Source organism: Elgaria multicarinata, chromosome 4, assembly GCF_023053635.1.
Source record: "Elgaria multicarinata webbii isolate HBS135686 ecotype San Diego chromosome 4, rElgMul1.1.pri, whole genome shotgun sequence".
NCBI classification, from domain to species: Eukaryota; Metazoa; Chordata; class Lepidosauria; order Squamata; family Anguidae; genus Elgaria; species Elgaria multicarinata.
The window spans coordinates 98,336,825-98,351,428 of record NC_086174.1 but is presented as its reverse complement, the minus strand read 5'-3'; the positions used below and the strand labels follow the sequence as shown (position 1 = coordinate 98,351,428).

Here is a 14,604-nt window from a genome sequence, read left to right as displayed (position 1 = left end):
ACTAGGTTCTTATTGAAATAGAAATGCTTCACCTTTGTTTCTTCTATTCTCATTGCATCCAGCAAATAGTGGAGAACTTCTTGGCTGTCCTGTTGCTGAAATCCCTTAAACCGAGGAGCCCTGCAGATGGGAGGGAAAAGGGTAAGTCTCTGGCAGAGGAGGTTTTAGACTTAATAATAAAATCATGTGCTTTGTAAAGTAGTTCACATACAAGAGTGTGCTTGTTAGGGGGGGGAAAGAAGTAACACCAAGAGACAGTGATATACACAGATGAAAAGAGGCAGGGAGGACAAAACATAAGTCTGCCTTAGTTTTCACAAAGGCTGCATCCTGGGACCTGGTTGAGAGGGGGGAAACCTAACCTTCACCTAGACAGTAGGGCAACCTTCTCAAACCTGAATACAACTCCCATTAGCCTCATCCATCACAGCCAACAATCAGGGATGGTGGGAGTTATAGTCCAAAACATTTGGAGGGCACCAGGCTGGGGAAGGCTAAGGGGGGGGGGGGTCATCACCAGTCTCAGGAAGCTAGTTTAGCCCCATCACAATGGTGCTTCAGTGGTGTTACTTTCTCCAATACAAGTGAATGGCTGCCAGTCATTCCCGTTGATAAAAAAATAAAATGCTACTATGGGTCAGAACTAAGTGACCCTATCACCCCTGAGAGCGCATGGCCTGACCCAAACCTACCGAGAGCTAATGGGAATAGAGAATCACTCCCAGATTTTCTAACCCCTTTTTAAAGCCATCCAAACTGGTGGGCATCACTTCCGTGGTTTAACTCTCCACTGTGTGAAGAAATATTTATTTATTTATTTATTTATTACATTTTTATACCGCCCAATAGCCAAAGCTCTCTGGGCGGTTCAGTACTTACTTTTATCTGTCCTGAATCTCTGAACAATTGGCTTCATCGGATGACCTCACTGGATTCTTGTATTTCGAGAGAGGGAGAAAAACGTCTCCCTACCCACTTTCTATGTTTACTATGGTCAGCCCCATGAGTGTGGTTGCTAGAGTGTGATCTAGCACATTCTCTAACAGCCATGCTCATAGCTAGGACTGCTGCTAGAGCATTGCTCTCTCCATCACAATTGTGTGGCAGGCTGCAAAATCAGCAGCAGTAGGAGCTTTGGGTGGGGACAGGTTGGCTAACATACACAGAGGGCCACAGTATAGGCCCTTCCCCCACAAGGGCCTATACATGTAGCCCATATATGTCTTAAGTCAAGCAATGCCTCACATCACCTGTTTTTGGTTTTTATGGATGCAGTCCATCTGTAAAATGCACCCATTGTTTAATACAGAACTTGCTTTCAAAAAACAGCAACACATTTTATAGACAAGTCTAAACTAATATTGAAGAGTGTACATAGTGCTAAATTGTAGGTTGATAACTCTGCTAGTAACATTTGTCCAAGCGAGACTATAGAATGCAAGTATAATAAATATGCATTGTCAAGACCTTAAAGTAACAACTCACCTGGCCACTGTGGGGAAATAAGAATTGGCTCATAGTGACCAGGCAGGAAAGCTTTATGAAGTTGACTAAGATATGTATCTGCGGACAGGTGGGCAAGTAACTTCTGTGAATGTTTATTTGCAAAACCGAAACATAGTCAGAATCTGACCACTTTTAAAACGGACCATAACACACACTGCAGAGTAGCAGACATTCCTACCTAAGCTGTCCCTGTAAGGCTGAAAAGCTATCTCATCGGAATCCAAAAATCAAAATTGCTTGTGAATACCAGCAAATGTCAGTCACCACTTCTTTGTACTTTGAAGCGGAGTGGGATACACACAGAACTGTTGTCTGTCCTACTTCATATACAGTGCAGAGTATAATTGACAGAACAGAGCTTAGGGTGATGTTTAATAAAATCTGAATATGAAGAGAAAGAACGTATTTCCTCCATTGCTCAGTTCTATCTTTTAAGAAAGTTATAAGAAGGGGTTCCAATTTTTATTTGCAGCCTAAGGAAAGATATTCTGAACAGTCAGAGGAACACAGGAGTTTTCAGTGTACGTCAGCAACTTGCTCTGTATATACTAATTTCATTTGTCATTTGCTCAGACAAGGCCTTTTCAGTCAAGACCTTATACATCTACCCAAGTTAGTGAATGCAAGAGGGAAAATATATATACAAAAGGACTGGGAGTGGAGGGAAGTGGAGAGAATGGGGCAGAAACAAGACACCACACCTAAAAAAGGATATCACAGAGCTGGAAAAAGTACAGAAAAGGGTAACTAAAATGATTAAGGGGCTGGAGCATCTCCCCTATGAGGGAGGGTTACAACAACTGGGACTGTTTAGCTTGGGAAAAAGGAGGCTAAGGAGAGACATGATAAAGGTGTACAAAATTATGCATGGTATGGGGAATGTGAAGAGGGAGACTTTTTCTCCCTCTCTCAAAATACTAGAACCAGGGGTCATCCCATGAAGCTGATTGGTGGGAGATTCAGGATGAATAAAAGGAAGTTCTTCTTCACACAAGCACATAGTTAAACTATGAAACTCACTACCACAAGATATAGTGATGGCCACCAATTTGGATGGTTTTAAAAGGGGGTTGGATAAATTCCTGGAGGCAAAGGCTATCAATGGCTACTAGCTCTGATGGTTGTGTGCTGTCTCCAGTATTCAAGGCAGTAAGCATGTGTGCACCAGTTGCTGGGGAACATGGGTGGGAGGGTGCTGTTGCACCATGTCCTGCTTTGTTGGTCCCTAGTCGACGGCTGGTTGGCCACTGCGTGAACAGAGTGCTGGACTAGATGAACCCTTGGTCTGATCCAGCATGACACTTCTTACGTTCTTAATTTCTAGAGACCAAAATGGGCCCCATGCTACTGAACAAATGTCTGTCACATCGCCCGAGCTCTCTGAAAGCCACTCATCCAGCACTCTCGTGAACACTAACAGCAACTCTACTTTAAGGGGTTGTTTAGGATAGGAGTTGGCAACTTGTGGTCCTCAGCCTAAATTTCATGCTACCTTTGGCCTAATTACAATTATTTTCTGCAAGCATTCAGTTCAGAACTCAGGCATGAGTGATCTGTTCCAACAGCAGCAGTCCACTGGCAGGAAGAGAAAAGAGGTGGCAGAAAAAAGCTCCCACACGCTAGTGGCTCATAAGAACATATACTGGATCAGGCCAAAGGCCTATCAAGTCCAGTAGTCTGTTCCCACCATGGCCAACCACATGTCTACGGGAAGCCCACAACTGGACATGAATGCAATAGCACCCTCACACTTGGTTAGCCCAGAAAGTGGCATACAGAGGCAGTATTCCTACAACAATGGAGAGACCAGGCTGTGCTTGGGGAAAGGCAATGAAGTTCTGTAAGTCCAATGCCAAGAGGAACATGGCATCACAGCTATTATTCCATTTTCATAATGCTCAAGCCGAAAAATGATGGAAGTGCTTGAGTGTGACTTTCATACTTATGAGGGTGGGGTGGGGTGATAATTCAGGCAGCAATCCTAAGTAAGCCCCACTGAATACAGTTTACTCTTCTGAGTAAACTTGCAAAGGATTGTGCTGCCTGACACCTTTTCTTTAATCGTATCAAACCTGCCAAATAGTCACTCGATAAAATCTGTTCATACAGTGCACCAGCTCAGAATTCACAAGGGAGATCACCTGGATGGAAGTCCCTGTTACCATCCATGTTAAAACAGACAAGTCTTTAGCCTAACCTCCTTTCCAATACATTAACTTCCAAATGGGGCAAAAATTCATACAGGCAATCAATTCAGTAAATTCTGAGATAGTACAAATCTTTGAATGAACTTTCCCATGAATTCCAGCAGAGTTTAGTCATTTCTCAGTGTATGCAATGTTACAAGCTAAACTGTGTCTTAGTATTGGTTTTTCTTACTATTTATTTAAAGTAGTAAGCCTGTTTTATTACCAGTGCACAATTCTGATGCACTAGTCCATAAACAGAGACACAGTTAAAACATTACTTAATGTAATGTTAAATGTAACATTAACATTAACATTAATGTTAAATGTAATGTTAATGTTAAAACATTACTTAATGTTTTAATATGTGAAATAACAAAAGTCCAATGATTTAAAAAATTAGCAAAGTCATCATTAGTCAGTTGCTAAACATAAATGGGTAATATATATTGACAATGTCTGTTAATATATTAAATTGCACTGTAAATCTCCAGAGGTTCTAATGGAGAAATGAAAATAATTTTACAGGAAACCTTTGGCAGAGAGAGAGAGAGAGAGAGAGAGAGAGAGAGAGCATAGGCGTGCGCAGCACATTTCATTAGGGGGTTCAGCCAGGGGTTGGTTTTTTTAAGGTAAACATTGATTAAATATATAGTAATAAAGGACTTTTTTCCATTCATCAAACAAACAAAATAAACGAAAACTGAAGTAAACTGTATTTTTTTTAATTAACAAGTAATCTGTACTTTAAAAATACACATTTTAAAATGGAGACTCTGAATACTGTTTTTTGCTGTAGTGATAACCAGGCATATATAAAGATATAGTCAATTTTCACCATCTTTAAATTTAATCAGATAATGACCTAATCCAAACTTACTAAAACAGATTCACATTTAAAACAGATTCTATCACATTAACAACAATGAGTGTCATCTTAAGTTCCAGCACCATACATAGAATACACCATACATCAAATGCCCTAATAATGATTTTAAAAGATTGCCCTGTGTGCTGCTGAGCAAAGAATTTGGAATGAGGTCCAGGAGAGAGACTTCTGGGGTGAATATAGTGAGGACGAGGGGTGGCTGCGAGCCTAGCATAAGAGAGGGCTGGCTGGAAAGATTTGGAAAACTTGGGGGAGTGTAGGAGATCTGGAACTAGGGGCATCTCTGGAAGGCCGCGAAGGGGCTATTGGCAGAAGACAGGAGATGAAGGAGAAAAGAGAGGATGGGAAACCGTCACAAGGGCACATCAGTCTTCTTTACTGATCAATTGTAAGCCGCTCCGGGAGACTTTTAGGCTGAGGTACGGGATAAAAATACTCTAAATAAAAATACTCTAAATAAAATAAGGGCAAAAGAAGAGGATTGGCGTAGGGGGAGCCCTGGGGAAAGAAGAGAGAGAAATGCCCCTATGTGTGGGGCTAGAAGAGGGAGAGAGGGTGCAGACAGGAGAGGTATGAGTGTCCCGGAGGGGAAAGGAAACAGAGGTAATGTTTAGCCTTGAGGAGAAGCCTGAGGGGAGACATGATAGCACTCTTCAAATACTTGAAAGATTGACACACACAGGAGGGCCAGGATCTCTTCTCGATCATCCCAGAGTGCAGGACACGGAATAATGGGCTCAAGTTACAGGAAGTCAGATTCCAGCTGGACATCAGGAAAAACCTCCTGACTGTTAGAGCAGTATGACAGTAGAACCAGTTACCTAGGAAGGTTGTGGGCTCTCCCACACTAGAGGCATTCAAGAAGCAGCTGGACAACCACCTGTCAGAGATGCTTTAAGGTGGATTCCTGCATTGAGCAGGACTTGATGGCCTTATAGACCTCTTCCAACTCTATTATTCTATGATTCTATGAAAACAGTAGTGTAGATCCTGCCTGAGACACCTGGGCCCTGTACACCTAGGAAACCCAATGCATATTGTTCAGTATCTAAATTATAGCCAGCTCTTGCCAGGGCTGGTCCAAGACATTTTGCTGCCCAAAGCGGAATAGCAAATGACATGACCCCCCACCCCACCCCTAAACTCACAGTGCCAAGCCAGTAAAGTCATTTTGGCACTTGAGGCCAGTGGACAACAGCTTATTATGCCATAATAAAGTTGTGAGTCTTCCAGATCTCACAGGATACTTTACAGCTTTTAAACACAAAAGAAGAAGAGGACTATACCACAACCTGGGCTTGTGGGTCATGTAACCAGCAAGTCCAGTCCAGAAAGGAAATCCAGACACAAGCAATTCAAGCCAAACCACACCACATACCCACATACTGTATAAGAAGTCCTACAATTCTCAGCATACCCCAGCCAGCCATGCTGGCTAGGGGATTCTAGGAGTTGAAGGACTTTTTTCTGTCTAAACATGCATAAAATTGTGCCTTTAACTTATCATGTCACACTAACAGGAATACAGGAATCAAATAGGATTTCCTTCTTCAGTGGGACACACTTACTTAGGAGTAAGTACCATTTTGTTATAGGAAAGGATAATATATTTTTAATTAAAATTTAAAAATAACTATCACCTGGTACAGAGTTTTCCTATGGAAGACCTGGCTGGTTCACTGTTGTAATTATTTGATTGGGACTGAAGTAGAAGGGCACTAATTTTGCTGTACTTATTGTCTTTAACTATGGTTAAATATCCCAGTGTGGGATGTACTTACTGTCTTTAAATATGGTTAAATATCCCACAGTTACCTTGCTATTCTATTTCTACAATTCTTTTTCTCCTGTCCTTTCTTCATCCTCTCTTCATTTTCAGGCTGCATCCGGTGCACATTTACCTCAGAGTAAGTTTTATTGATCTCAGTGGGGCTTACTTCTGAGTAGACATACATAGGATTGTGCTGCAGCTCTGTTTTAAAGTGACACAAGAGACACACATACCATATTTACCAAAAGAATGGCTTGAAAAATAAATATTGTAGAGCTAGGAACAGTGTAGGCCCCTGACTGTAAGCCCCACCGCTGGCCGGCCTTCTCCCCCTCACCTCCTTCGCACGTGGTGCTCTTCTCTTCCTCCTCGTTGCTGCTGCCAGCTCTCCTCTGTGAGGAGAGCTGGCAGCAGGTCTCTTCCAGTGGTCTCTGTGAATTGGAAATAGGAGAGCAGCCCTTCTCCCCGAACATCTGTCTTTGCCCCTGAAGGAACGTGCCTGCCTGACGAGTGAATTGCGGAAAGCGCGGCAGCCCCTCGCCCGCCGGCCACTCTCCCTGCTCTGGCCCTTCGCAGGGAAAGAGAAAGGCGGAAGGAGGTAACTGGGGAAAGCAGCGGAGAAACGCACCCACAAAGGTCTCCGCTCCGCAGGGAAGCCCAAACGGCACTTACTGGCCCCGCCATACACCTAGCCAGGCCCCGCCCCCGCCAGGCCCAGCAGCAGGAACCGCAGCTGCGGCCACAACGAGGCGCGGAGCCGGAGGAGGAGCAGGAACCGGAGTGGGGTGGGCGCAGCCGCTGGAGGCTTCTGACGGGCGGCACTGCACATTTCCCTCTGACCCGTCTCCAGAGTGACGGCGCCTGGCTCGGCCCGCAGCGGCCTCAGAGGGGGTTCAGCAAGGACGGGGCAAACATGGCGGCGGCGGCACATTAGGGGGTTCAATGGAACCCTCTGCATCCCCTGTGCGCACGCCAATGAGAGAGAGAGAGAACGAACAAACACTGGGGAAGGGGAGAGATAGAAGCTCTAATCCACATTGATATGTTTGGATTTGACAACTAAAAGATGTGCATTCTTCTCTCCTTGAAAATATGCTTCAAGCAAGATCCTTGGCGAAAGTGGAGGACTCTTAAGATGGTTGGTTGAACTGACCGCTCACAGATGTGCTGACATATGGAAGCCAGTGCCAATGCGCTACAACCTGTTGTACAGTGTCAGCGGTATAAATGACAGAACAGGTTGAATTCCTGCTAATGACCATAAGTATTGAAGGACAACTGTGACAGCTATGTCACAACTACTCAAGTCTATTACCTCATTGCTCAATGAGGTGCAAAATATAAACTGTTTTATAAAACACCTAAAGATTCAATTGATCTTTAGATAATGTCTATTCATTTTAAGTGGAATATATTTTGGATAACCTTAGTTTGTGGTATAATTTCATTAACACTGTCATGATTTGAATGTCATTACATCTAAAAATGCATGCTCTAAAAACCAAGTAAAATTAAATGTGAAATGTAATTCCTACTTGTTCCCCTACAGAGGCCAAGAGGGCTATAACTAGATTAATACGAAATGGGAAAAATGTGAATGATTTTGTTTATTAAATTGTAAGTGTCCACTCTTTTAGAGGGAAAAGCCATCTTTCATACCTTTTTTCATTTACAGTAACACAACAAAACCAAAATAGCCTAAAAAGATGAGCAAGTATAACTGTAACCCACCGCCTCAGCAATTAAAATTTTGTTCTCACAATTTTTTAAAAAAACTATCTCTCATCAACTAATTATCCTAAAATGTAGTTTATTAACCTGCTTATTAAAGTTTATGCTATATTGTTCAGAAATCAAACTAGAAATTCATATGCAAAGACATAGTCTGCGTATATAACCTAAATCCAATATAGGCATTTAGCTTGGAAAAAAAGGAACCTAGGGTGAGACATGATAAAGTTGTACAAAGTTATGCAGAGTGTGGAGAATGCGAAGAGGGAGATTTTTTTTCTCCCTCTCTCATAATACTAGAACCTGGGATCATCCCATGAAGCTGATTGGTGGGAGAATCAAGACAGAAAAAAGGAAGTACTTCTTCACACAGTTAAATTATGGAATGTGCTACCACAAGATGTGGTGATGGCCACCAATTTTGATGGCTTTAAAAGGGGGTTGGATAAATTCCTGGAGAAGAAGGCTATCAATGGCTACTAGTCCTGATGGCTACGTGCTACCTCCAGTATCCAAAGCAGTAAGCCTATATGTGCCAGTTGCTGGGGAACATGAGCAGGAGGATGCTGTTGCATCCGTGTCCTGCTTGTGGGTTCCTGATCGACAGCTGGTTGGCTACTGTGTGAACGAAGCACTGGACAGATGGACCCTTGGTCTGATGCAGCATGGCTCTTCTTATGTTCTATATGTCCAAGCCTAAATTTCCCCAACTGCACTGGCAGAGACATAGAGTAAAGGGATCTATTGAAATTAGTCTCCAGTGTCTACTAAACAGGTAATCAGAAATCTGGGACTAAGGCCTTAGCTAGACCTAAGGTTTATCCCGGGATCCCCCCCAGGGTCATCCCTGCCTGCTCCCGGGATCCCCTGTGTGTCATTTACATGACAGGGATGATCCCGGGATAAACCTTAGGTCTAGCTAAGGCCATTTTCTAGATAAACACACAATCCAAGTGTGGTACTGACCAGGCCTGTCGTGTGCTTTAGTACACACCTCCCTGCAGCAAAAGATTACAGGAATAAGATTAGTTGTTGCAGGAAAACTGCCTTTCATAGAAGTTTGTCTACCACTGAGGAATCCAGGAACACCTTTGAAAGTCACTGTATACTGGTCTGCCACACAGGTGGAATGAGAACAATACAATTATTGATGGAGAAGAATTCCTACTCTAATTTCTCCTTAAAGAACCAGGTATGCTGATTGATGTTAATTATTAAATAGCATTATATATTTTTAACAATTATTTACTTTTAAAGAAAAGGTTAGTCACCTTGAGCACCATTTTCTTTGGTGGAAAGGCAGGGTATAAATCAAATAAATAAGTAAATAAAATATCTGAGTCTTAAAACTATGAAAAAGCTGCATCAGCAAAAGAGAAAGAGAGAGAGAGAGAGAGAAGGAGATCTTATGCATATGTACTTCTGATGTTGGTAAAAACAGTAATAACTTTGTACACCATCTTAAAATGTCTTACAACAATTAAGTTCAGCAATTTACTTTTGAAGTACATCATTGGCAAGTCAATAAGCACAGACTGGATGGAGAACAAAAAATGACAGTACATTTCTTATTTATTAATTGAATTGATACTACATACGATGCTGACAATAATAAAATACCAGATAAAATACAAAACTATAACCAAAACATAAAAGCAAACCAGTTCAATACACATCAATACAATTTAAAAAATAAATAGCACCCACTACTCAAAACCTATTTCATTGACTGACAAGTCAGCTTAAGGGACAAAGGGCTGTCTGAATACAAACATTTTTTTGCCTGCTAGCAGAAAGGCATAGAAGATGGAGCCTACCCTCCCTCGGCAGGGAGTTCCAGAGCCTGGGTGCAGCTACTGAGAAGGCAGTCCCTCACATTCCTGCCAAACATGTTTCAGATGATGGCGGGACAGAAAGAAGGGCGTCTCCTGAGGATCTTAAAACCAAGGCAAACTCATATGGGAGAATACAGTCTTTTCAATAGACTGGCATTTTGAATTGCACCTGGAAATAGACCGGTAACCAGTGAAGCTGTTGTATCAAGGGAATCACATGTTCCCTGTAACCAATATTGGTTCTCCTAGCGCCAACATTGTTATAATTTCGGTGCCAGGTGAAGATTTTCTCTTCTCCCAGGTTTTTAACAGCATATGTTGAGCTTACTAACTGACCCCAAATCAATATCCGTTTAAACAGATACTGTCTTTGCATATTATCTGTTTTATGTTTTTATGGGATTTAAATTTTGTATATTATTATTTGTATATTATTGTATATTTGTATATTATTATTATTAATTGCATTTTTATACCGCCCAATAGCCGAAGCTCCCTGTTTTCTTAAATGTTCAATGTTTAAATCTTTGTAAACTGCCCAGAGAGCTTCGTCTATGGGGCTGTATGTAAATGTAATAAATTACAACCACCACCACCACCAGTTCTGGTCAGTAGCCTGCCTGCAGCATTCTGGACCAGCTGGTTTCTGAGCGCTTTTCAAAGGCAGATGCATGTAGAGCATGTTACAGTAATCAAAACAAGATGTAACTAAGGCACGTGTTGCCATGGCCAGATTTGATATTTCCACGAATGGGTGTAGTTTGTGCACTAGCCACCACCAAAATCTGGCCATCCAGGTTTGGGGCAAAATCCAGGAGTACTTGAGTCTTCAAGAGAAGTGTAACTCCATCAAAGACAGACTGAGTCCTTACATCCTGATCTACCTTTTGATTGTCCAGGAGAACCTCTGTCCTGTCTGGATTAAAATTCAGTTTGTTCACCCTCATCCAGTCCATTACCAACATCTGACAGCTTACACTAGTCTTTTTTTAGCTACATTTTTGTGTACAACCTGCAAAAATAAATTTCAGACGTTGCCAAAGAGAGCAAATCGGTAGACATTTTTATTTTGCCCTCATTCTCTCAAATACTTCCCCCTCTAATCTAACAAAAGAGATTGTGTGGAAGCAGTCTTCTATGCACGTATCACATGCTGGATTAGGAATCACTTGCACATCCAAATGCACATGTAAAAGAAGATGCTGTCAATCCACATACTACTGCTTTCAATGGTATGCACTTCCAGAATGCATATGGGAGATGCACATCCCATTGAAAACTGTGCACTGCAGTGAGGCACCATCTGCACTGGGATGCACATTTGACTTACTCTTAGGTCCTGATCCATCAAGGGATACATGAACTGTTTCTGTCCACAGATCTTACTTGAAGCTGAGTAGCTGCTGAAGGACTTCCTAGTCAATCACTGGATTTTTATCACGATCCCCCTCAATAGGGTCAGGTACTTGGTGCTTTAATATTACTTTTAATTCTTCTGTGGTTTTCCCTTCATAAGCAATCTTTAAAGCCTTGCACCTTTCAATTAGGGCATCCTTTCTCAAAGCCCAGATTTCTGCCATTTTCTGAAGAAAATTATGTTTACTTTATTGTTAATTCCTTAATTGTCTCCCCTGAGACCTCATGTGTCTTAATCTTGTTCTGAGATTCTTGTCAAAATTCCTTTGTGTTTCCTATGGCCAACACACACGGATCACTGTATTCTGCCAAATAGTACTGGATCTCTTTGAATCCCACAGCTACAGCCAACACCTGTGATCTCCTACACGTACTGATCACTGTAGTCTGCCCAATAGCACTGGATCCCTTCGTATCCCACTGCTATAGCCACCATCTGTGATATCCTGCCCACCTGTGTCGCCTTGGCTTCACCTGAGACACCCACAAGCTACCTGACAGGACTATCTGCACCACTAGCACTCAGGACCACTTCAATCCCCCGTGTGCTGATGACGTGTATGAGGGTTTTGACCTACTGCTGCTGCTCCTGTTTCACCTTTATTCTTTAGGCTCCACAGCCCAGCAACCTAGCCCTCGGTTTCCCATTCTGCTGCCACCATTAATTGTTCTCGCCTCAGTCACTCCTCCACAGACCACACCAGTTGTTTGAAAGTAATTAGAATTTATTGGTTTCCTCAGTTGAAATGCGCATGGCTAAAAGGTTCTAAGCGTATTGGTTTTTGTCAATTCTTTCTCTTAAAGGTTCCACTATATTCTCAAGCACAATAACCCACACCAAACCTTCCTATTCAGTATTTGCCTCTCACCGAATCATACACTTTAACTCGCTTATAATCGTCCACTTCTCTCATATATTCATACACCTTCACTCAACTAACTTCTCTTCACAGAATCCTAAACCACAACACACACTCAACTCAGACTATATATAGCTACATTTCTCCAGCTCCTCCCCTTCTCACACAGCCAACCCAAGCACTCCCCCTCCACCATCCAATCAGCACTCAGGCATTCAACCCCCCTTCTTCTACTTTCATACTCTACCAGTGCATAGAAATTGTAGGTACATCAAGGCTTATTTATTTCCTGGAACTTTATGCATAATATAAACCATTAACTTTGCATATATTTACTTTTAATGCATATTAATGCAGCTGATCATCACAGATACATGAACTGTTTCTGCCCACAGATCTTACTTGAAGCTGAGTAGCTGTTGCAGGACTTCCTACTGGTACAGTTGGAGAAAACTGTGCTCTGAGTGCATCCATTATTGAGCATTCATTCCTTCCCCCTCCTTTACACTGAGAGGTAGCATTCAATGTTTTGTTCTGCTCCTATAACTGAGTAAACATTAGCCTTCACTGTCAATCAGGGAGATGCCCATATGAAGCTGTAGCCCAGTATTGTATAATATGAGTGGCAACAACTCTCTACGGTCCCAGAAAAAAGTCTTTCCAAGCTGTACTACTGAAGAACCATTCACTATAGATGCCAAGGAATGGACCAGGAACCCCACACAACGAAAAAAAACGTATTCTACTACCGTCATATTTATAAAGAATTTATGCGAGAGTATCTTCAGCAAAATTGAGCCAAGATAGGTGGTGGAGATATCGTTTAGTTTGGCATTGCCATTTTAAAGCTTAAACAGAGATATTTAACAGTACTTCAAATCATTTTATTCACCATCAATATTTTACTGCATCCAGCCAAAGATCTTCGCAGTTCCCACTGGAGGCAAAAATTCACATAAAGAAATAAGGTAAATTGAGAAAGTACCAGAATGCACTGATCTCCAAAACAAGAAACAGTGATCCCAAACATAGTTTGGAAACATAATCAAATTAAATGATTTCTTAAGGACGGTTAGGTGAATTATAATAAATATTCTTGTAAACAACAATCATTATTGTAGTGATAGTATTATCACAAGAAACAAGTGATTTTGATTTCCCCCAGTTCTAATCTAGTATTTAATCTAAAGATCTTATCTTTGGGGGGGTGTATTTTTTTTTTTTTTTTTGGCATGATGCTTGATAATTCATTTTACCAGCCCTGGTAATAAGTTATATTCCAGTACGAGCTTCTCACACTGTATAACCCTCTCATATGCAAATGTTTGTGCTAACATACATATCTGTCCTAGGGTTCCATGAGAACAGTATTATTATTATTATTATTATTATTATTATTATTATTATTATTATTATCTCTTTTCTCGCTCATGGCATTTTTTCTAGACAAACATGACTGGCTCTGCTAAGTTGTGCTGTCTTTACTGATTGAGAAATTTCCTGACTATTGACCATGTTTTAAGTATGACTGCTGGTGTGGATGTATTTTGGTAGGCCTAGTTTCTGAAGGTTTTCTGTAAAAAAAATATGATATGATGCTGGTGAGTAATGGAATAATTGTTAATGGAAGAATTATTATTATTATTATTATATAACTTTCTTGCTCATGGCATTATTTCAAGATGGATATGATGGGCTTTGCCAGGACGTGCTTTTACTGATTCAGGAATTTCCTGACAATTGAGCATGTTTTAAGTATGACTGCTTTCTGGATATTAGTAGTAGCATTAGTAATAGTATTTTAAAAACCTGTGGCTCCCAATGAAGGTCAGCTCTCAACACTGTACCTGGAAAAGACAGAGCAGGAGCTTAATGAACTGAGCCTGAAAGGTCTCAACAAGATATAAAGCAATAAATCCCCAGGAAATCCTTTTCCTACCTCACCCTTCCTCTTGTTTGGCCAGTCAGCCAAACAGATAATCTTCAGTGGCTGTCCATAACCATGTAATGCAGAGGAGTGTTGATCCTTTGCTTCTGAGCTGGGCACCATATGGGCAGCTGAAATGCGCAATCTTATTATCTGACCCCCAATAATGTTTAAAATTTACCAGAAGAAAAACAAATTGTGCCTTTGACAATGAAGAAACATCTACATACAATGGGATGTAGTTGGAAACTCCTTTGAATCTTTGATAATGTACTTGGATTACCATGTTAAAACATAAGTAAGAATTTTCTTTTTAAAAAATCACATTTTGAAAGCCTAAGATAGTTCTATACTGTCAGGCCCACCCATATCAGTGGTGAGGGGAAAACACATAACTATTAATTTGTTTAGAACCAGCACAAAAGTAGTCTTATAAAGCTGCAGGAGTGTAAGCATATGCATGTCAACTCTGATGTAAGTCCT

At 41.3% G+C, this 14,604-nt stretch overlaps 1 protein-coding gene across 2 annotated transcripts in view; it reads right to left on the bottom strand.

Moving 5' to 3' along the window:
• USP45 (ubiquitin specific peptidase 45) overlaps positions 1-14,604 on the bottom strand; it is a 70,688-nt gene that overhangs the window by 29,644 nt on the left and 26,440 nt on the right. For both annotated transcript variants that reach the window (XM_063124857.1, XM_063124858.1), the window contains one exon: positions 33-120. In XM_063124857.1, the coding sequence (XP_062980927.1) occupies positions 33-120 (88 nt within the window). The remainder of the gene's footprint in view (positions 1-32; positions 121-14,604) is intronic.